The 21,359-nt window shown below is 35.9% G+C and overlaps 1 protein-coding gene across 4 annotated transcripts; it reads left to right on the plus strand.

Annotated features, from left to right (window-relative positions):
* The first annotated feature begins 13,299 nt into the window (after positions 1-13,299).
* On the plus strand, positions 13,300-18,093 carry LOC104603628 (uncharacterized). 4 transcript variants are annotated; one of them, XM_010267691.3, is made up of 4 exons: positions 13,300-13,451; positions 13,568-13,740; positions 16,684-17,032; positions 17,142-18,093. In XM_010267691.3, the coding sequence occupies exons 2-4, from the start codon at positions 13,663-13,665 to the stop codon at positions 17,696-17,698; spliced, it is 984 nt and encodes a 327-aa protein (XP_010265993.1). In that variant the 5' UTR covers positions 13,300-13,451; positions 13,568-13,662; the 3' UTR covers positions 17,699-18,093. The 4 variants fall into 4 exon arrangements, 3 of the variants coding, with proteins under 3 accessions (XP_010265993.1, XP_088745002.1, XP_088745001.1); XM_088888876.1 differs by having other exon boundaries at positions 16,690-17,032; XM_088888875.1 differs by having other exon boundaries at positions 13,300-13,447.
* The last annotated feature ends 3,266 nt before the right edge of the window (positions 18,094-21,359 follow it).

The following is a 21,359-nucleotide window of genomic DNA, read 5'->3' on the forward strand; positions in this document are numbered from 1 at the left end:
CGCGCTGTAAAATTAAGATGGAGGGACATTGAATGCTTCCCCTCTTATCGATCTTTATAGTGTTGAGGTCTCAGATGCTGACGATCTTGGCATCAAGCGGTGGATCCGTCGAGAGGAAATAAACCAAATACATAAAAACAAACTATCCGTACCAAATGTATATAGTCCAACATTGGCTCAAGATAGATATGATGATCACTTCAGTTCTGATATTTTGGAGCAACACTCATCACTCTTTTTGACAATTTTGGCTTTGACACTTCGCCTCTCTCGCAACGGACCGTCGCACAGGAATCAGTATCAGATAAGTGGGTCCTATAGCGCCAGCAGTTCAGTTCCACCATTAATTTATAGCTCCTTCACCACTGGATAATTTAATTTGACGTTCCGGAGCTACGTTTTTATACGTTGACACGTGTCCTCCCAGAGTCCCACAGCCTCTGGTATAAAGATTCGCTATGGCCGCGTTATATTTTGCCTCATCAATCACTTCCACCGTCAATTGCTTTTTGGACGATTGCAGGGAGCAGGGGCGGGCCCAAGAAGACTCAAGAAATTGTCCTGATCTGCAACGTGTTTATCGATCAGTGTGACCACGTCCGCTTGATCATTATCGCATAAACGATGCCAATCAATCAGAATGTGTAAAAGTCATCCCATCTTTGGCATAATCGTAAATTCATACGTATTCAGCCTCTTGGCTCAAAAAAGCATCTCAGTACCCAGTAGGCCCATCCAGGCCCAAGAAAAATTATAAAACAAAAATAAGAAGAAAGTCAGGCCCACTCTGCCATTCAGAGTGGAACCCTAGCTGACAGAAGCCCACCAGGCGTCGTGTAGTACGGAGAAGATGCTCTTTTCGGTCTCGTTTGCTGTGCTCCACGCATCTTGTGTTTTGTTTTAATCGTTTTTTCAGGGTGACGATCATGAGACCCACAAGTGGCCTGTTCTGCCTTTTGCAATGCTTAAACTTGTTTTCCCAACAACCACCATCGTCGGCTCGTCGCAGATGTAATTATGTAAACTTTAAACAATAAATAAATAATGCGGTGTCGGATGTTGTTAAAACATATTTTGTATGTATTTATAGTATACATTTTTATATTTATATTCCTTTTAAAGAATATAAATAGATATAAAATAATATAAAATACAAGGTTTTGCATTTGTATTCCTTTTAAATTGAGCCTTAAGATTTTTTTCTTGGGAATTACATCCATTCATCCAGACCAATCCAATCCAAAATTGAACAAATCAAACCGGTCGACCAGACCCTAGCTTAGACAACAAGGCGCACTTTGTCTGGTTGTTGTGATTTGTGAAAATTGACCAGCCTATATACGGATTACAAAGCAGGCCACAATTTCATAAACAAATAATTCAAGCATGATGCCTTGTACTATAAAGTGCAAATTCTCGGTATGTAGACTGGTCCACTAGTCACTAGACTAAAAACTATTAAATTAGGGCTATTTATCAGAACACTTCCCCTAGTTTTGTGGATTTATTTGGTATCCTATAATTTTTATTTTACTAAAACATCCCCTATAGTTTAAGGCTTATTAAATTAATGAATCTTTCATTAAGAAATGTTTGTTTTGCCACTTGAGAAGGGTAATGTAGTCACCTAAAAGTCCTAAATTGATTGGAAATTTTTCAAGGGCATGAACTATGATTGTTTTATTACAAAAGCATCCCTAACACTTCTTTGTAAAAAAACAAAGTTGACCAAATAGAGTTAAATAAAGTGTTTGTCCATGTCTTGTAAGGGTCAATAATGGTATTTTCAATTTTATTTTCTTTTGATTAAATTTATTTAAATGGACATTAGAGTCGAAACTGTCATTCTCTACTATCATCTAATAAAAAATTGATTAAGTAAATCGATTACAATTTATAAGGGTATTTTAATAAAATACAAACTATAAGGTAGATTTTAATAAATCCAAAGTGTTTTAATAATTGACCCTAAAAATTAAAGCTACACCAAGAAGTGTGCTATAATGCAAAACTTTATATATGGTATTTTAAATGTTACGTTTATTATTTTTACTGTACATTCCGAACAATGTACCATACCACTTTGCCCTCTTGTTGGAATTAGATTCTAAAAGACTGTCCTTTTGCATCGTAGAATAATTAGGTCTGAAAAGTGAAAACTTGACCTAAAATAAAATTTATTACATAAAGAGCAACATGCAGTTAAAGCTCCTCGAATTAACAACTTTTATTTTAAGAAATTATTTTTTTAATCTAGTCAAATTAGGAAACTTTTATTTGGATGGTTCTCCCTACTCATGACAGTTGGATGCTTTTTTTTATTATTATTATTATAATTATACATTATAGGAATTGGGAGGGGTGGGAACAGATCTATCGACCTTTACCACATAGAACGGGTTTGATCCCACACCTCTATATCCAAGTGGACACCAAGTGGCCAACTCAGTAATTGGGTCATAACTACTTGTTCAATTTTTCAACTTGGTTATATCTTTTGAAGGGCGTAGCCCATCCCTCATCCCATAACCCCCTAACCTAAGAGCAGGTGGAATTCGACCCCAAGTCTCCGCTAACGATTAATATGAGACTTTACCAACAAGCTGCTTGATATCTTTGCAAGTGTAACGTATTGCAATATATACAAAGCAATATTGTCCATACCAATGGGCCTCTCCTTACTTTACCCCATTCTCTCTCTCTCTCTCCTTCCTCTCCTATCCCTTCAAAGTGCTCCCATTAAACTAAGTCTTTACTTCTCTATCTCTCTCCAAATAATAATGTTTAAGATTCCCTATCTTTTTACTTTCCTGATCTTTCGTATTTTTCCTATATTTGCCTTCCACACACCATGTTCGGTTACTGCCATATGACCCGCATTTTCCTTCACAAGATAAACATATTGATCCAATGCAACTACCCTTTAATTGAATGTTTTAGATCGAACTAAATAGGAAAGGAGATTGAATGAGAGAGGTCTTGACCTTCCTCAATGTGGTCTTCATTGCAATGAGCGATGTTGCAAGTAATTTGGTGGGGCCTCGGGTGTTCGTATGATGGAGAAGAGAAGAAGATGATAGGTCAATAGAGAGATGACTAGGTCCGTCAACGAGAGATCGCAACCAACTGCTGTAGTGCTGTTATCTCCGGAGGTGTTCGATAATGGAGAAGAAAATGAAGAAGCCTAGGTCTGATTTAATTACAGAAGTATCATCGGTTTCTGGAAAACCAATAACTAAAATCAAACCGAAGCTGATTGGTTAACTGGTTGACTGGTTTGGTTTATTGGTTCTTCAATTTTTTATATTTATAATATATATTATAAAATATATAATAAAAAACTAGAAATACATATAAAATATTATATTTTAAATAATAAATAATATATTATATATTTATATATAATGCATATTTATTAATTTATAATATATGGATAATATAAAATATATTTGAATATATATAATGCATAAATACACATACAATATATAAAAATATATGTATACCGGTCAATTTGATTAATTGTCGGTTTTTCAGTTTGGTTAATTGAAACCGAACTAATACCTTTGGTTTGATCTTGTCGGTTCAGTTTAGTTTTTCTTGCTCACCCCTATACTCAATCAGACTCATCCTGTTTTCTAGTAATTGATTAAAATCTCTCTATATTCTCTGTTTTGTTTCCCTGGATTTCATGTAAAAGCTTAAAGCCTCAAGATCATGGTGGAGTTGTAATTTCTCTTTCTCCCCCCTTCTCTATGTACACCAATTTCAAATTTGAATCAAATTGATTATTCAATTACTTAAAATGAATTCAAACTCAGTCGTTGTTTGCTACTATTTTGATAGATATGAAATTGGACTTGAATAAGAATTTATCTAATCAAATTCGAATTTGAATATGCATTGATTCGATTCGAATTTGCTCCATGTACAACCCTACTCAAATGGAACGCAACACCATATGGTTCCAGACACCAACAAGTTTGAAAAAAAAAAAAAAAAAATTTGTGGATAGAATGAAGAGTCCAACTACTATGTATTTCAAAATTTTTAATTTTAATCAATTATGTTAAAGATGTCATATGGTCTAGTTACTTTTCATTGGTTTATGTTTCTCAATATGTAATTTCACACTTCAAAAGGTATACTCATCATTAAAAACTTTAACAATGTCAAAGATGTCACGTCACTTTATCACCGGTTTGTTCAAATTTGAATTATGTTGTATCCATTTTCATAAAATGCACCATATATTGAATGGATCAAAGATTTGATGATTGTCTATACTCCATACAGTGTTCAATTTAATAACCACTACAACATTTTATACATTGAGAAGGAGATGAAACCAAGAGGGAAAAGTTGAAAAGTATATGTTAGCAAAAGAAAAGAAGGGACTCAATGAGCTCATTCATTAAAATAACTATTCAATGAAGTGATAAACACTTAAACATACCCTCAAGTTTTTGATAGGACTTAATTAAGCATACTTTGTTGCCATTATGATAGATGGCAATAGTGAAAGATAAAAAACCTAAGTTTCTAGTATCTAGAAGCATTGCCTTCATAACTTTTTTCTGCAATTTTCTATTTGTTAATCATCACTAGGATTAGAGTGCATTATTTTCAATTGGCTATCCTCAAGGCTCAATCCATATCACTATTGCGGAAGTTAGGTTTTTATTTTCTAAGTATATGCTATAATTTATGAAAGAAGTATAACTAAAGAGTTCTATCAATGACATTAAATTTTGCTTACATTTCATTAGTTCATATTTCACAAAGTGTGTTTCCAGGTTTAACAATGCAGTACTTATTGATGAGGGCGGATTTGGCCCTCCAATGACATTGTGATACATGGCATCTCAGAATAGTTAAATGACACATATACACCACCTAAGTGATGATTTGGAGTCCTAGATCGTGGCTCGTCTTTACCCCGACCTGGCGACCTGCCTTCACCATCAACCTGGTGACTTGCCTTTACGCCGACCTACCGACCTCGATCACAACTTAGGTCAGCTTGCAGCACCTCGTCCAGGGTTTGCCTGTAGCACCTTGTCACCAGCCAAAGTGACCTCGACGCGAGGAGCGACATCCCTCGAGGGCTTGCCGACCTGACTAGGGACCAGGCGGTGATCTACAAGATGTGCTCACCGACAAATTTGGCATGCATATCCCAATGCTCCCAGGTTTTTCAAAAGTTGGCCCATATATCGAATATTCCGGAGGATGGTCAACATGTATGGTGGTTACCTTCGAGGATCTCGGACCGGTTAGGCACGACCTCTCGGAAATCTCGAATGCGGTGCGTTTGGCCCAAACCAAACAATGCTTATATAAAGGCACCAACCCCAATGACACAAGGGAGAGGCAAGTAAGCACATTCTAGCTCTCATACTTTATGATTTTTTAGCTCGCGATCTACTAACTTAATCATCGGAATGACCTCGCCGGGTTAGCCACCCCGGGTCCTCTAACATTGATTCCTTGCAGGTTTCTCTGAAGAGCTACCTACTTCAGCAATCAACACAGCTCGACACCCAATCTACCCCCAACTCGACCTAGTCAGCTCGGCATTCAAATCCTCATCCAGTGAAAATCCTCCACTTCGGCCTCTAAATCGTCGGCCACCTAGAAGTAGTTCGAACAACAAGGTTCTACCAAAAAACCCTTCATCACTTATTATCAATGTTCAACCAATAATAGATTTTTCCATAATTAAAAGACTCATTATTCACTAAAAGACTCAATAATAGATCTTTCCATTATTTACGAAAGAAGTATAACAATGCAGTACTTACTATCAATGTTCAACCAATAATAATGCAGTACTTCCACGTTTATCTTTTAGTGGATAAATTAATTAAATAATGAAATATCTGGTAGTAATGATCAAACCAACTTCAGCTTCAGCTATTAAGGATCCCACCACTTCCTTATAAAAGGTTGTTCACTAAAAGAGAAAGTAAACAGCTTTTTGGTTCAACCACTTCAATCATTGTCAAACAATCTCTTAAAAATGCAATTTTACTCACCATGACCTAAGTTGCATCTACAAAATGAATAATTAACCTTTAAGGTTCAATTTGGAAAGAGTGCAAATACAAATATATACTGTGCAAATGCATACAAAATACAAGGTTTTGCACTCTACATATTTGTATTTGTACTCTTTTCAAATTGAGCTAAGACTGTGTTTGGTTGCAATGCAAATGCAAATATGTACAGTGCATATTTATCCTCTTTTCGGTTCATGAATGCAAACACGGTTCAGATTTTAAACCATTTTTGCACTCATCTTGTTTGTATGAAATCGGTGCTAAGTGTGGACCCCATCATTAAATGCTCCAACTACCTTATGCTCCATTGTCTTAACTTTGGTTAAAAAGTTGATTATCAAAATCACACAAAATTGCATCCAAAAAAATAGGTACAATGATACTTTCTTTTCAAAATACAAAAATGTCAGAAAATACATTTTTTATATAATAATCATTACTTTTTTATGTCAAACAAACGCTCACAAACACAAACCGCAGTACATAAATACCCTGGTTCAACATTTAAATTGCAAACAAATGGAGCCTAAGGCTCACTTTGGAAGGAGTGCAAATACAAATACCTAGAATGCAAAGCCTTGTATTTATAGTGTATATATATTTGTATTTGTGCTCCTTCCAAGCTGAGCCTAAGCTACAAATTATTACTATGTTGTAGTCTTATGTAGGGCTGCAAGTTGGACCGGGTTAGGTTGGGTTGAGGCCAACCCCAGCCCAACCCTAAGTTTTAAACCCCAACCCTGACCCTAACCCTAACTAAATTCCTTCAACCCAACCCAACCTTCTTCCCATCCCTTAAAACCTTATAGAATTTCTCGATTTTAGATCGTAACTCAACTTTCACTACATATATTAATCCTATATTTATTAGTATTTGTTTGTTGACGTTTTTTTCTTTTGTTCTTTGGGTACAAAATTCTGAAAAACAAGTAATAGAAATGACTATAGTTTATTATGAGTTATGGCTTATGATAGATCTTTCTTGGGCGGCAAACAATATGGAGGAGATGAAGAATAAAATTTTCAAAAAAAACATAATGATGTTATTAAGGTTTTAGTCTTTCTGATTAGGATCAAGTGAAGAAACTATCTTAAAAGAAATACATGATACTATGTGGTGGGGGCTATATAAATATCATGCATCCAAACAAATCAATGTATATTATATATTACATATAACATATATTTATATATGACATGTACTATAGAGTTGGGTTCGGGTTGGATAAGGGGTCAACCCTAACCCAACCCGAAGTAAAGTTGGGTTCATGAATTCCAACTCTAACCCTAACCTAAACATCAAGCCAACCCAACCTTTTCGGGTTGGATTCGGGCCAACCCGGCCCAAGTTGCAGCCTTACTCTTATGGGGCACTAGCTTGAATCAATAGTAGATCTCTAGAATTATTGATCCCAATTTGACTTTGATAACTTTGTTTCTAATTGAGACATTAATTATATTTCTCAGCTATCTTTTTAATTATATGACTTGCTATATTGTTTATTGGCTAGATTTGTTTATGGGCTTGGATTTGTTATTATGTTTCTCCTTACATGACATTTATTTTTCATATTGTTTATTGTAATAGGTAGAGTCTTTTCATAAATTTTAGTATTAAGTTTTCTATTTTTTTACCTCATTTATTGTAACATTTCTTGCATTTAACATTCGATTTTAATTTGTTTTTGTTATTATGTTTTGTCACTTTTTGCTTTTTCGCCACTTTATTTTAAATGCCTCTTAGAAAACAAAATACAAACTTTTCCTATGTTTTTTCCTAGGAGTAAAGAGCAAAATGTTGAAAAACCACCCCTTTCACAATTGTTGGAAGGAAGAGGAGCTTTGAAATGTGTTTGGAGAGGATCGTTTTAGAGCCGTTATGCGTATAAAGTTACCAGAAGTAGTAGAAAACAGTGAAGACCTCCTTGTCTAGTCCAAGGATCCCCATGGGTTTTTAACCACTATAGCCAACTATCGTGCTTTGAGATCGACGAAAGCTCAGTCTTCAGGGGTGGCCCCGGCATTTGGAAATGTATCGTGCAAAAAATTTTGGCGATTCGACAATATTCCTCTTAGAGTTCATTGCCTCAAAAATGTCTTCCCAGTTCCCAGTTAGAGCGAGCTTGCAAAGAGAACAACTAAAGTGGAGGCAATCAGGCAATGTGCCCATTGTGCGGGGAAGGAAATGAGACAATTGATCATCTATTTGTGGCATGTCAGATTAGAAGAATAATACTCTTTGGCAGCTCTTTAGGTCTCAAGACTGATGAAATCAGACACCAATCTTTAATAGAGTGTCTATCTCTGGGTGTTAATGGATGATGCTTTCAATGAGAATGCAGTCTCTACCCTTGTTAAAGGAGCGATTCTTCTTTAGCACATCTGGAAGATGCGTTGCAAGGTAGCCTTAGAACATTCCCCAATTAGTATTGAGGGGTGATATCTACTATAGAGGCTCAATTATCTGATTTGGAAAGCCAGATAAAGAGGTTTAAATCCATTCAAAGAACCTAGTGATGGCAGAGACTAATAGATTGGTCAATTATTGGTGTTGCCCTCATGAAGGTGCTATGAAGCTGAATTTCAATAGTGGAATAGGGGTGGACAAAGCTGCTGCAGTTTAGTGCTAAGAAACCACTATGGGAACTTTATTTATGGGCGTATTATTCTTTTACCTTCTATGTCCTGCAACTGAAACTGAAGCCAAAGCTCTCTTAAAACGGCTTAAAGTTCAATGTGGAGTTGGGTTTGTCTTTGGTATTATTAGAGAGAGATGCAAAGGTTGTTATTATAGCTCTATTGGAGTCTACAATCACTCCCCCTTGGCAAATTTGTCGGCTCGTGTCGGATTGTAAAGCCATTTTAAATACTTTCTCAAGTTGCTCAGTGGCCTTTGTACCAAAATCAGTCAATAAGACAACACACATTACAAGTAGTTATGGTTTGTTTTCTTTTAAAATTATTATTTGACCTGTGTGCCATACTTTCTTGGAGAAATGTATCCATTTTGCTAGCTCACTTAGCATTCCATAATGAATTGGCCTTATTAGGCTTCAAAAAAAAAAACTTTAAACTAAATTTGGAAATAATACAAATACAAATATGTACACGTACAATGCAAATGTATACAAGATAATACAAAATATAAGGTTGTGAACTGTATATACTTGTATTTATACTCCTTTCAAATCAAGTCTTATAAATAGAAGACTCCAATTTAAACAAAATCGGAGGTGAAAATGTAACCATAAAAAGTTAACAACAAATATTAAGATAAGGTTAGATGAGTGAATAGGTTTAAATGAATGATTACAAAGGGTAATGGCTAAACTTGGACCAGGTTGGCCCAATTTAGGGATGCAAATTGATCGGATTGGATTCGAATCAAGGTACATCTGAATCTGGTCTGATAGTACAAAAATCTAATATGATCCAATATGAAGATCCGATCGGGTCTCACAAACACATATTCGAATTCGAATTTATTAATAATGTCAGATATCTAAATATGATCCGATTGGATTTAATTCATGAAAATTTTGAAAAATATAGCAATTTATATAAAGAAATAAAAAATACAAGTATTTTCTTTAACTATTTTCATCACATACATACATGTGTTTTTATAAATAAATATTTAATATAAAGAATAAAAAAATGTAATATAAACATATTTATAAATAAATAAATATATCGGATTAGACAGGGGGCTATTACGAATTCAATTCGATTTGCAATCAACTCGAAATTCAACAGGGGGGTATATCCGAATCCAACAAAGTAGGACTAGATTTTTAGATCAAATTGGATTGTGGTATGATCCATTTGTACCCCTAGCCCAAGCCCATCCCAATGAGAAAAAAAGGGTTAGGTTGGGTTAAAGGTCATTTTAGGGTTAGAATTGAGGCCTTGTGCAACCCAATCGGAGTACAAATCTATTATCAAGTATCAACAAATGCTTTGAACATTGTCACAAGTTATTACAATTACACATCGATAGCATCTCCCTATAAGGCTTTTTTGGTTTTCAAAAGGTCATTTGTCTAACTAAGTGCACTTACCGAGGTAAATATTTCCTGAGTATCACTTACCCGAGTAAGTTCACTTATCCATGCTTTTTTAATTCTTAGGTAAGCAATATAATGACTTTTTACCCATAAAAAGCTAATGTCAAAATAGACAAACTTGTCCCATTATGTTTTATAAACTTTTTCCATCAAATGGGAAAGTTACTACCCATTGACCAACTATCTCCTCTTATTTATGGAAAAACTAACAAAGCCTAAAGCTCTGTTTGGTTTGTGGGAAGATTTAGGTGGGATGGGAAAAGATGGGATGGGATGGGAAAGTGTAAAAATCTACTCTTCCATTGTTTGGTTTTATACATAAGAAAATAATAAAAAAAAACATTGTTTCAAGGAGAAGAGAGGAGACGGTGAGGGAGAAGAAAACACTATACCTGCAAACCCAGATCTGTGTCTGCGGTTGTATCTATGAACCCAGAAGAAGAAAGAGAAGAAGAGAGGAAAGAGGGAGGAAGGGAGTGTCTCTGACCTGTGTCTGCGAACCTAGATCTAAGTTCTACCATGGCAGAACTTAGATTTGTGTCTACGAACCCAGATCTGTGTCTGCGACTGTGTTTGCGAACCCAAAAGAAGAAAGAGAAGAAGAGAGGAGAGAGGGAGGAAGGGAGTGTCTCCGACCTGTGTCTGCGAACCCAGATCTAAGTTCTACCATGGCATAACTTAGCACTGTTTTCAAAACTGGACCAGATCGGACGGTCGGACCGGAAAAACCGGGAACCGTTCACCTGACCGATTTCGTTTTCCTCCAAAACCGCTTTTCCCTCAAAACCGTTGATTTTGGTCAACAAACCGCTGAATCGACTGGTTAACCGTTCGAACGGTTTTAACCGTTTTCCAATTTTTTAATTTTTCTTAATTTTTTTTGTCAGAACGGGCCGACCATTCGGGTTGAACGGCCGAACCATTCAAACCGGTAACCGGACCCCAGACCGGTTCGGTCACCGGTTCGTTTTTAAAAGCCATGGAACTTAGATCTGTGTCTGCGAACCCAGATCTGTATCTACGAACCTAGAAGAAGAGAGGAGAGAGGGAGGAAGGGAGTGGCTGAAAGGGGGTGCCGTCGTCGCTAGTTTCGCCGAAAGAGAGAGTGAACGGTGGTTTCTTACATTTTTTCACTGGGGTTGCACGGTTTTGATGTGACCCCAAATTCATGATTTTGGGATCTAATCAAGGTTCAAAGTATCAGAAAACGCAAAGTGTATCAGAAAAGTAGTTTTAAGAGACTTATCAAGATACGCTTTAGAAACGTATAGATACGGACGAAAAATCAAGATACGCATGGATACACTAGAAAATTAAAAAAATCTTTCAAAAATATGAACAATAATAAAAATGAGTTTTATGTGATTATAACTAATTTTTTTAAACATAAAAAATCATTCTTTAATGATTTTATATGAAGTATTGGGATATAATTAGTAACCATTGAAAAATAATAGAAGAACTAAAATGTATGTGTATACATACTAATATTTATTAGTTAATATTTTTTTGAAGTCATTTATTAGTTAATATTTATTATATATAGACTTAGATGATATTTATTATGTATACAAGTTAATATATTCCTTAATTTTTAATAAATAAATTTAACTTGTATCCATCTTATTATTATATAAATATTAATAAACAAATTTATAACATGTATTGGGAAACATCCACCAAGGCAAGAAAGATTACTTTAAGTATAAAAAAACATGTTATTCTAATAAGTAATTGAGGTTGACATAATGGTTAATTAATTAGTGTTGCAAGCAAATGACTTGGGTTCAAAATGTTTTACCTTTGGTTTGTGATTTTTAACAAGTTATTTGACTTAAATGTCATTTAATGACATAATAAATGTTCTAATTAAAGATAACTTAAATGAGCATTTAATTAAATTATATTAGCATTTAGTGACGTCTCAGACTTTAAGGCTTAATTAAAATTGATATGAATGAGAGAGAAGATATAAATTAAATTTAAATTTAAAAAGGAGAGGGAAATTAAATTCGGCTTATACATAATGCATATCGGCCCGTTTTGGGTTGTATCGGCCGATATATGGACTGATACAAGGCCGGTACGGACCTGTATCAATTCAACACGGACAAAAAAATACGAAACCATTTAATTAGACATGTTCCGTGTATTGAAACTCTTTCGAAAACGATACATATCGACCAATACATTATGAAATTTAAAACCTTGGCTCTAATATCCCACACTTTTCTCACCGAATCGCCCTCTTTCCCTCAAACCAAATATGAGAAAAGGGAATATTTTTGGAATATTCCATTTTTCTCATCCCCGTCCCACAAACCAGACGGAGCCTAAATGAAAAGTGAGATATTTCCAAACTGCGATTGCAATGGCTTGTTGGGATAGTGTTTAACTGTTGAGAGCATTTTATTGGTGATATATCCATTCCTTGCTCACACAAATGAACCCAAAGCCGATAAAAAAGTGCATGGATGTATGTAAGATAAGGGGTTAGGGATCGAAAGATCAACCATTTTGGGTTGGGTTAGGGGTGACTTCCACGTGGCCCGCTTGCAAAGATGTGCAAATGGACCGGATCATGATCTAATCCGATTCGAGACCCGATCCTATTTGATCAAATTTGGGTCATCCCTATTCGAATCTTCGGAGGATCGGATCAGATTCGAATCACGACTATCCAATCTTAGAAGATCCGATCCAATATATATTATATGTTTATAAATATAAATATATATAATACATATATATGTTATTTATTTGTTTATAAATATATTTTTTATATTATATTTTTATAAGTTTGTTATATTATTTATTTTTTTATAAAAATATGTATATATATGATAAAATAATTAAAAAAGTATTTATATTTTTGTTTTTTATTGTATTTAAATTAATATACTTTATTTTTATTTTAATAATTTATTAATTTTTAAAAGATCTGATCCGACTTACCGATAGGATTCGAATTCAAATCGAACCCGCAATCGAATTTGAATATACCCTTATTCGAACCCGATCCGATTCGATCCGTACGAATAAATATAGAAATAAAAAATTATAAGGGTAAAAAAGTAAAAGTATACCTAGAGGGTTCCGTCGAAAGAGGTTAGAGGCGGGCCGACCTTGAGGACTGAGGCTATATATACCCTTATTCAGCTGCCAAAGGAAAAACGCGTAGCTGTTGTGGGCTTCTCGTTTTCAGATCTCTCTTTCCCCCTCTCTCTTTCTGAAAACCCTAATCATAGGGTTTCTCTTCTCGCGCCATTATTTCGGTTGATCTTTATTATTTTTTGAATGATCTCGCGTCAAACTTTGCGTGAATGTGAGAGAGCTTGAACCTAGATTCGGTGTTTCATAGCCTTTCTTGATTAAGCATGACCGCGTCTATTACCTATTGGGGCAAATTTTGAGCAATTTTGCTTTCTTGCTTTCCTGCAGACAAATAACAGGCGATTTGTGGTTGACTACACAGTGTTGATTCAGTTTTGCTCAAGTAATTTTGGGACTTCTGCGGTGTTGATTCCGTTGTGAACATGTCTCGATGCTTTCCTTACCCTCCTCCGGGGTATGAGAGGAAGAACGACGCCGAGGCTCAGAGTGAATCGATTAAGGTTTGTTGAGCGTGCATGCTGTGTTGATTTTTGCGTTTATGCTCGACTACTTTGTTCGATTCGCAAACGTGATTGGAAATATTGAATCAGATATTGGGTTTTCTTGTGTACAGTGAATACACATTTTTTGTAACCAATGCATAATGGAAACGGATATTTGCTTAGGCGGGTAATTTTGAATGTATCTGAACCCTCGAGGAAATACCCCAGATGAGGTTCCTGCCATCTTTCGTTGTGTCTTCGTGGAGCATGTCATAAAAATAGAAGGAAAGAGGAAAGTACAAATAAGGGAAAAGAAGTAACAATATACGATTAATTGGTTTGGGAAAGTGTGTTTTACTTGTAGAGTTGTTATGGAACATGGAAGACTAGTATCTGTGGGTATATGAATTGCAGTTCCAACTAAGTGTATATGAGGTTATGATCGGGGTTGTTGTCTGGCAGATTTTTTGGGAACCCAATTTACATTTTGCCATTCTTTTTGGCACCCGTGTATTTAAAATGTCAAATTAGTTTTATCATCTTCACTTCATTAGAGGACTGAGCCATATTGTGGAAGATTTATCTGTGGATCAATGACTTCTTATCATTCCGTAGAAAATCTTATTTACATGGGGATCAGGGAAGGCCATGTTTTTGATGCCATGTGCGCGTGGACATTCTAATTGGAAAAGAAAGCAACTATTTGTGACACTAACACATGAAAGCTTTAGTAAAACTAACTACTTGGTTGTGGAAAATCGGCAGACTAATTGCTAATTGAAAGTTTTTTGGTCAATTTGACTAATTGAAAGTAAAGTTCGGTCTTACTTGATTCATTTTTTTATTACGGTTATTTCTGCATTGTACTTGGTTGTTGGGTTTCACTTAGTGCAGTTATTATCTATACAAATGTTGTGCATCGATGTCTCTATTATTTGTCAGATATAAGGGCATCAAGAAGTGTTTTCACTTTTCACAGCATTATATATGTATGGGCAAATGATATTGCCACGGGTTGTTTCTAGAATTGCCACTGCAGGTTCCCCTTTAAGGTGCTTGAGAAACTCATATGTCATTAAGCATAATTTTGTCCTGGATTTGGCAATGATTGTTACACAGTTTTAGGAAACTAACAGAGCTTAATATCAAAGCATGCTAAGGCAAGTTTGTAGATGAGCAAAAACACCTGATGGGATATTTTTTCTTGGGCTTTCTACTGTTCAAAATGAAGATTATACTTGTAAATTTATTTTATCCTGTCTCAGTCTTATGACTTAAATGAGGTATAGGTTATGGTGAGTGCCTGTGAAAGCATTGCCAGCTTTCTGTTTTCAATTCCAATGCTGTCATTTTCTGTCATGGATTTATTCATTATGATTTGATCTATAGGCATTACAGACTGAATTGATGGGACCACGATTGAGTTTTTTCTATTGGATGGAAAATCTTTTGGTATCCAATAGGGTTTAGGGTGGATTAGTGGAAGAATCAAGGGTTGCCCCCAGTGAATTGAGTGAAAGTACTTGTGTCATATGGTATGAATTATTCAGTATCCAATAAGTAATTTGTGAATCTAAGATGTTAAAATGTATGTAATGAGTTAATTGTTATTCAATATTGATTCAATTCTAATAATTAACCAGTTTATAATAGGCTTAATGGCTTATGTTTGATACATGTACATATAGACATGCCATATCATGATCATTTGGCAGTGGCTTGGATAATGAGAATTGAAGTCAATGTTATATATGATATCTGGATAGTGTGCCGTTGAAATCAAAGCAGTATACAGAGATCAGCTTCACAAGGAATGCAACTGGCATATAAACATAATGAGATGAGATCACCTTAATGGGGTTCTTATTTTGGTTATTGGTGGAAGGTGTAACCTCTGTTAATCCATGGTTGTTTGTACCTGTCTCGGAAGACTTAAAGAAACTTACTTTTTTATGTGCTGCATCTTTTCTACTCTCAAATACCATATTTGCTTAGTCTAATAGGCAGATTCATGGCTTCCAAGCAGGTTTTATGCTATCTAATATTAAAGTATGAATATGATTTATCAGATTGATTTATGGATTATGGTATAGTGAGGGAGGGGGTTTAACCTGGTTAGAAATGCAGTTGTGAGAGCTCAGGGCTTCTAATGGTTGCTAGTCTTTTTGATGGCATTTATTATCTTCAGATTGTGCAGATGCTAAAAATTATTTTACATATAGATTGTTTTCTTTGTTTTATTTTTTTCTTATTTTACTTAACTTTTTCAATACTAATAGCTGGTCTAAGCAGCTTAGAGGGTCATGTGAGCTTTCAACTTTTTTTTGGTTTCAAATTGCTTAGGTGTTAAGTCAGTTAAGCTGTCTGTTTTTGGGTTTCTTTAGAATTTACTGTTAGTGTCTAGCTTAGCATGGTTTTCTTTGAGGTATTCCAAGCATGTAGTTTAAGTGCTTGATGTGTGGAATTAGGACCATTCAGGTAGAGATGGTGGTTTGTGGTGATTCTTTTCATAACTCAGTTTTCCGGTAGCGTGCGTTTGGATTCCATGGGAAGCAATGTACTCGGTTCATAAAATTACTAAACCAGCTCTACTGTACTATGGCAGATTTTTATTTATATAGCAGAATTGCTACAAATTGAATAGTTTAAACTTTGTTGCCACATGCTAGACCTCTATGCCAATCTATTTGCCTATAAGCTGCCCATCTAAATGTCTGACTGCTTCCCTTGGGATAGATGTTTGCACAAGAATGGCTTCAGCATCTTTCCTTGTAATATTTGTTGAACTTTAACAAAATATCGACTGTGATATATTGAAATAGCGACTTTATACTGCTGCATCATAATAAGCCAAATTCGTAATAAATTTTCATGTCCATGATCTTGGTCTTGCTTTGTTCCTTCGATCTTGCTGCTCTAGCAGTCTGTTCTCAAATTGATGGTTATTCTGGTGCTATGAAGCTCCAGAGAGAAAGGCACAAGGCCAAGAAAGAAAGGAAGAAAGAGAAGAGGAGGGAGAAGAAAGAGAAGAAAGAGAAAGAGAAGGACAAAGCCAGAGAGAATGGGCATATTGAAAAGAGAAACCACTGTCATGAAAAGCGGCACAAGGATAAGAGCAAAGTAGATAATAAGGGAGGAGAGCATCCAAGAAATAGCCATGATGAAAGCGGACAATTGGAGAAGAGCGGGCTTACTGAAGAACATGGACAGGCTGCTGTTTCTCAGAATCCCGACGACTCTTCTGACAGCACCCAGAACAGCCACAAGAGGAAAAAGCATAGCACGTCCTCTGATGTCAGCCATAACCATGGTGAGTATTTCTGTAAAAGTCTCCTCCCTAGAGGGTTTGTGCTCGTTGGGCTTTTTAGGTTCTCTCAGGCACTGATTCGTTGAAATTGTTACTTATTGTAAATGTAAAGCAAGCATTCTCAGAATACGGCTGCCATTGGTAAAACACAAGGATCCAGAAATGTTACCCAGCAAGGAAGTAGCAGCCTGTTCTAGTTCTGGAAGGATTGTAATCAGTTCCCAAGGAAAGTGTGAAGCTACTCCTGAACCCAAAAGGGAAGAGGTTTGTTCTACTTCGGATAGGAGTGAGATTGCTATACAGGATAAACATGCAAATGTTCCGTGTTCCAGCATAGGAGTGCGATGTTCCACTTCCAGACGGAATGAGGTTGTTGCAGAAGACAGGACCGGAACTTGTACATCCAGTTTTCCTGCTGAAAGCGATGAAATGAAAATAGAATTACGGAAGTACAGGGATTTAATCCAGAACTGGGTGCCACCTGCTATTCAGAGCGAGTACAATGAATTTGATAACCAGGATTGGCTCTTTGAAGTGAGGCACGAGTCAAAGAAAGTAAAGGTTGACGGTGGTAGCTCGAGTCATGGAACTAGTTCGGATCCATGGCCACGCTGCTGTTACTTGCGGGAGGTAGATATATATGCATTACCGTTTACCGTTCCGTTTTGAAGTTCAACATTTTTCAGCAAGCACCAATAACGTGAGAGGTGGTTTCAACTTTCAACTTTCAACTTTGAAGCCTGAACTGAAGCGGGCAGCAATTCCGCAATTGGGGAGTGCTAATTAAAAAAATTCTCCATTGTGCTCTCAACTCAAAGAAAGCCAAAGGGGCTGTTCCCTCAATTTCGGGCGATTCTACATGGCTCATTATCATGCTCCTGCACGCAGCCAGCACCATGGTCCATCATCATACTTGTTAACAATAACATTCATGATTCATGGTGGTTCCGTGTGGGGTGTTGTAGAAAGAGCAAAGTTTGTGCAACATACTTGCTATTCCATCTTTTTATACCATCAATCAAATTATCAAATTATAAGCATCATTCATTTTGACCTTTTGGCAAGACATACGTTTTGTGAATTCTGATATCAGTTATTTTCTTTCCTTGTGTGGTGGTGGTGTTAGGACTTGGGAACAAAGAAATCGAATGATTTCCTTTTGCCTTCGCAAAGCGTGAATTGGATTTCTATTTTGGGTGACTTGGCCTGGGCCGTAATCTAGGTAGGGATGGCAATTGTATGGGTTTGGGTTAGCTTCAAAAGTTCAAACCCAATCCGTTAATCACCAATTCGGAGAAAATTAAATAGATTGGGTTCAACTTAGCCCGTTTTAACCCAATCCAATCATCTAATAAGTAACAACCCATTAATTTTTTAATTCATTAAAACATAGAAAAGTGCAGAAATTATAAAATAATATAGAAAATAAAAATTAATAGAATTTATTTTACAAATACAGAAATTATAAGAAAACACAGAAAATGCAAAAAATAAAAATAAATTATAAAAAAGTAAAACAGAAAATTTACACAGTATTAGAAGCTTTAGTTCTTCACTGTCATAAATTTTATTTAGATGATTGTAAACAGCCAAAAGACCGTGCAAAAAGACACATCAAACAGGCCCCTAAATAACTCAACCCAAAATTTGCCACCTCTAGTCATCTGTACCCCACCTTTGTGCTAGATTCCCAGTCCCACTGTCCAGTCAGCAACTGGTTTCTTCTTCCACGTATGCAAATATCCATATATACAAAAATGAGAATACATGTGATGAGATAGGAAAAAAGTGTAATAAAAGTTTAAGAGGATTTTGTAGTCTCTCAAGAGGGCTTTCAAGGAGAGTTGGTATCTGCTGCATTTGTTGTTCATCCATTATGTGTAGTGACCAAGGTTTAAAATATTGCTACGCCCGCCGGTATGGGCTTATTGGGCGAATTGATAGTGTTTCAGGCTTTTTTTTATTTTTTTTGCAATCGGTTGACACGTCTATCACAGATTGTATGATTTTTAATTGATTCTTCTATTTCATAAATTTTTATGAATTTATACAGTTAGCAATAGTGACGGGGAATCTATCAAGACCTTTGTTCCCAATAATTAGAGATTTGGGATTTCGGACAATATATTCAAAAAACTAATAAAATTTTAAGTTGGAGCAAATCATAAATTTCCCAAAAATGTATATAGGGAGGGACCGAGGGATGAGATCGTCAGACCTCCGTTCCTCTAGTGTCCTTCCACTGATGTAAAGACCTGTTCCTTACGGCCATATTCACACTGATTCACCCATTCACATCCATGTCTATTTTTATGGTCGAAAAGTAAATAAGGTACAATTACTATTTTCCCAATAATTCTCTCAACGGTATAAGCTGTTGGCCCCCGCGGGCAAAGTTTTTTTTTTGCCCACATTACCAACGTGTGAACACTACCATCAATTGAGGAGCCAGGAATTTTCTTTTCGAGGGGCAAATTGAACAAGAAAATGAGACAGGGAGTAAGAGAAGTTGGGTATAGGGGAAAATGGTTTGGATCTATTATATACTTTTTGAAAAAAAAATAAACAATTTTATTTTGGGGGTTGGAGGAAAGTTAGAGTATGATATTTTACATTTTAATTCAAGTTTGGGGAGGGGGGGTGTTCCGTGCATAATAAATACTATGTAGGAGGATGAGATGTTCTCCATGTGTGATTGCGATGTTATGTGGGTAGACATGGGCAGGAGATCCAAACTCGTCAAGAACCTCCCACCAGTATACTTGGCTCCATTCCTCTCACTATCATTTAGCGGCAGCGGCAGCATGAACTCGAACCCACCAACCTCACTTGTTTTTGCCCTTGGGAATATGAATGCAACTTGGGCGGGCTGGGCCGGGTTAAGATCAACCCGGTCCAACCCTAACATTTGGGTTAAGACCTGAACCTGGACAACTACAATGTCAAGCCGATTTGTTCAACCCAATCCCAATTAAAACTAAAAATTTGGCATACTCGGGGTTGGGCCCCATATGTTAAAAATGGCCATAAGCTTATTGGAAATGGACCCTATATGTATATATGTATTCATGTATGTATATAGTTAGATTTGAGCTAGGCTAAGGTTAGGCTACGATTGGTTCAGGTTTAGGTCTAGGCTCAGCCCGACTAGGCAAACCCAAAAGACAGTGAGAAGGGATGTCAGGCACTCAGGCCAACACATAGACGCTGAGATCCGCCGAATTGGGTCCAGGCTCAATTTGGATCGGCCCAAGTTGCATCCTACCTTAGAAGGATTTGCACCTAAGGAGGATACCATTATGGCTCTACAATAAATAAATAAATAGTCGTGGATAACTTATAAAATTTTATGATACATGATTAGTTTTTATATTTAAAAATTAAAAATATATTCTTATTTTCACATATTTGACTGAATTTTTATCACCCTTTTGTCCTTTATTTCAAATTATATATTAACATTTGGGCCATAGGTACATGTAGGATTTCTATTATTTCTCCACATTTAGAGGACCTAAGTTATTGTTGTCACATTGGACTTGTACTTGTTGGATCTCAATCAAGCCACTAATGAAGATTTGCATATTTTTTTAGTGTTTTTAAAATTGAAACAGATCGGATGATTAGACCAAAAAAATCAGGAATCGATCACATGATTGATTCTGTTTCACTCTAAAATTGTTTTTCGACAAAAAAAAATCATTGATTTGGTCAATAAATTATTGATCCAAGCGGTTGAACCATCAAACCATCAACTTGAACAATGGTTTTTGGTCAATTTTAAAACCTTGTCCTTTTTCTGATGGGGAGATCGATGTTGTGGTTATCACTTACCACACGCTTTTTTGTAGTGTTCTAGTCTCAAAAAGACTATTGTCCTTTTTCTGATAGGGATGTGATACGCTGATATGGTTGTTGGATCAATCGATAACAACTCGGATTACGGTGGTTGGCTTGCTTAGATTTAAATTTGGGTTGGGACAAAAGATATTTCAGCCCTAATATTTCAGTGTCATCACCACTATCATTTGGATTAGCTGAGGTTCTTCATGGGCTTCACTGTAAAAGCGTTCAGCTAAACCTTGCTTGAAATTGTGTAGGGAGAATGTAGGATGCTCAAGTAAAGAATTAAGGCCATGTTTGGTTTGAAGATAAAAGTAGGAAAAGGAAAGGAAAGGTAGGGAAATCTATACAAGGTTTGTAAAGGTTTTTCTCCGTTTCCTTTCTTTTCCCTACTTTTTCCTTCAAACCAAACATAGCATTATGAGCTAAAAATGGTAGTCTTTTATTTACCAGGTATTTGATTAAGAAAAGAAAGAAGGAAAAAGAA

This window comes from Nelumbo nucifera, chromosome 5, assembly GCF_055504915.1.
Source record: "Nelumbo nucifera cultivar China Antique chromosome 5, China Antique-T2T, whole genome shotgun sequence".
In the NCBI taxonomy this organism is placed as follows: Eukaryota; Viridiplantae; Streptophyta; class Magnoliopsida; order Proteales; family Nelumbonaceae; genus Nelumbo; species Nelumbo nucifera.

What these genes read in the sequence shown, in the direction of transcription:
- LOC104603628 (XM_010267691.3), top strand. Translation starts at nt 13,663, where the DNA reads ATGTCTCGATGCTTTCCTTACCCTCCTCCGGGGTATGAGAGGAAGAAC. An exon ending in CTCAGAGTGAATCGATTAAG is followed by an intron (nt 13,741 to 16,683) that starts GTTTGTTGAGCG and finishes GGTGCTATGAAG; the next exon opens with CTCCAGAGAGAAAGGCACAA. An exon ending in TGATGTCAGCCATAACCATG is followed by an intron (nt 17,033 to 17,141) that starts GTGAGTATTTCT and finishes GTAAATGTAAAG; the next exon opens with CAAGCATTCTCAGAATACGG.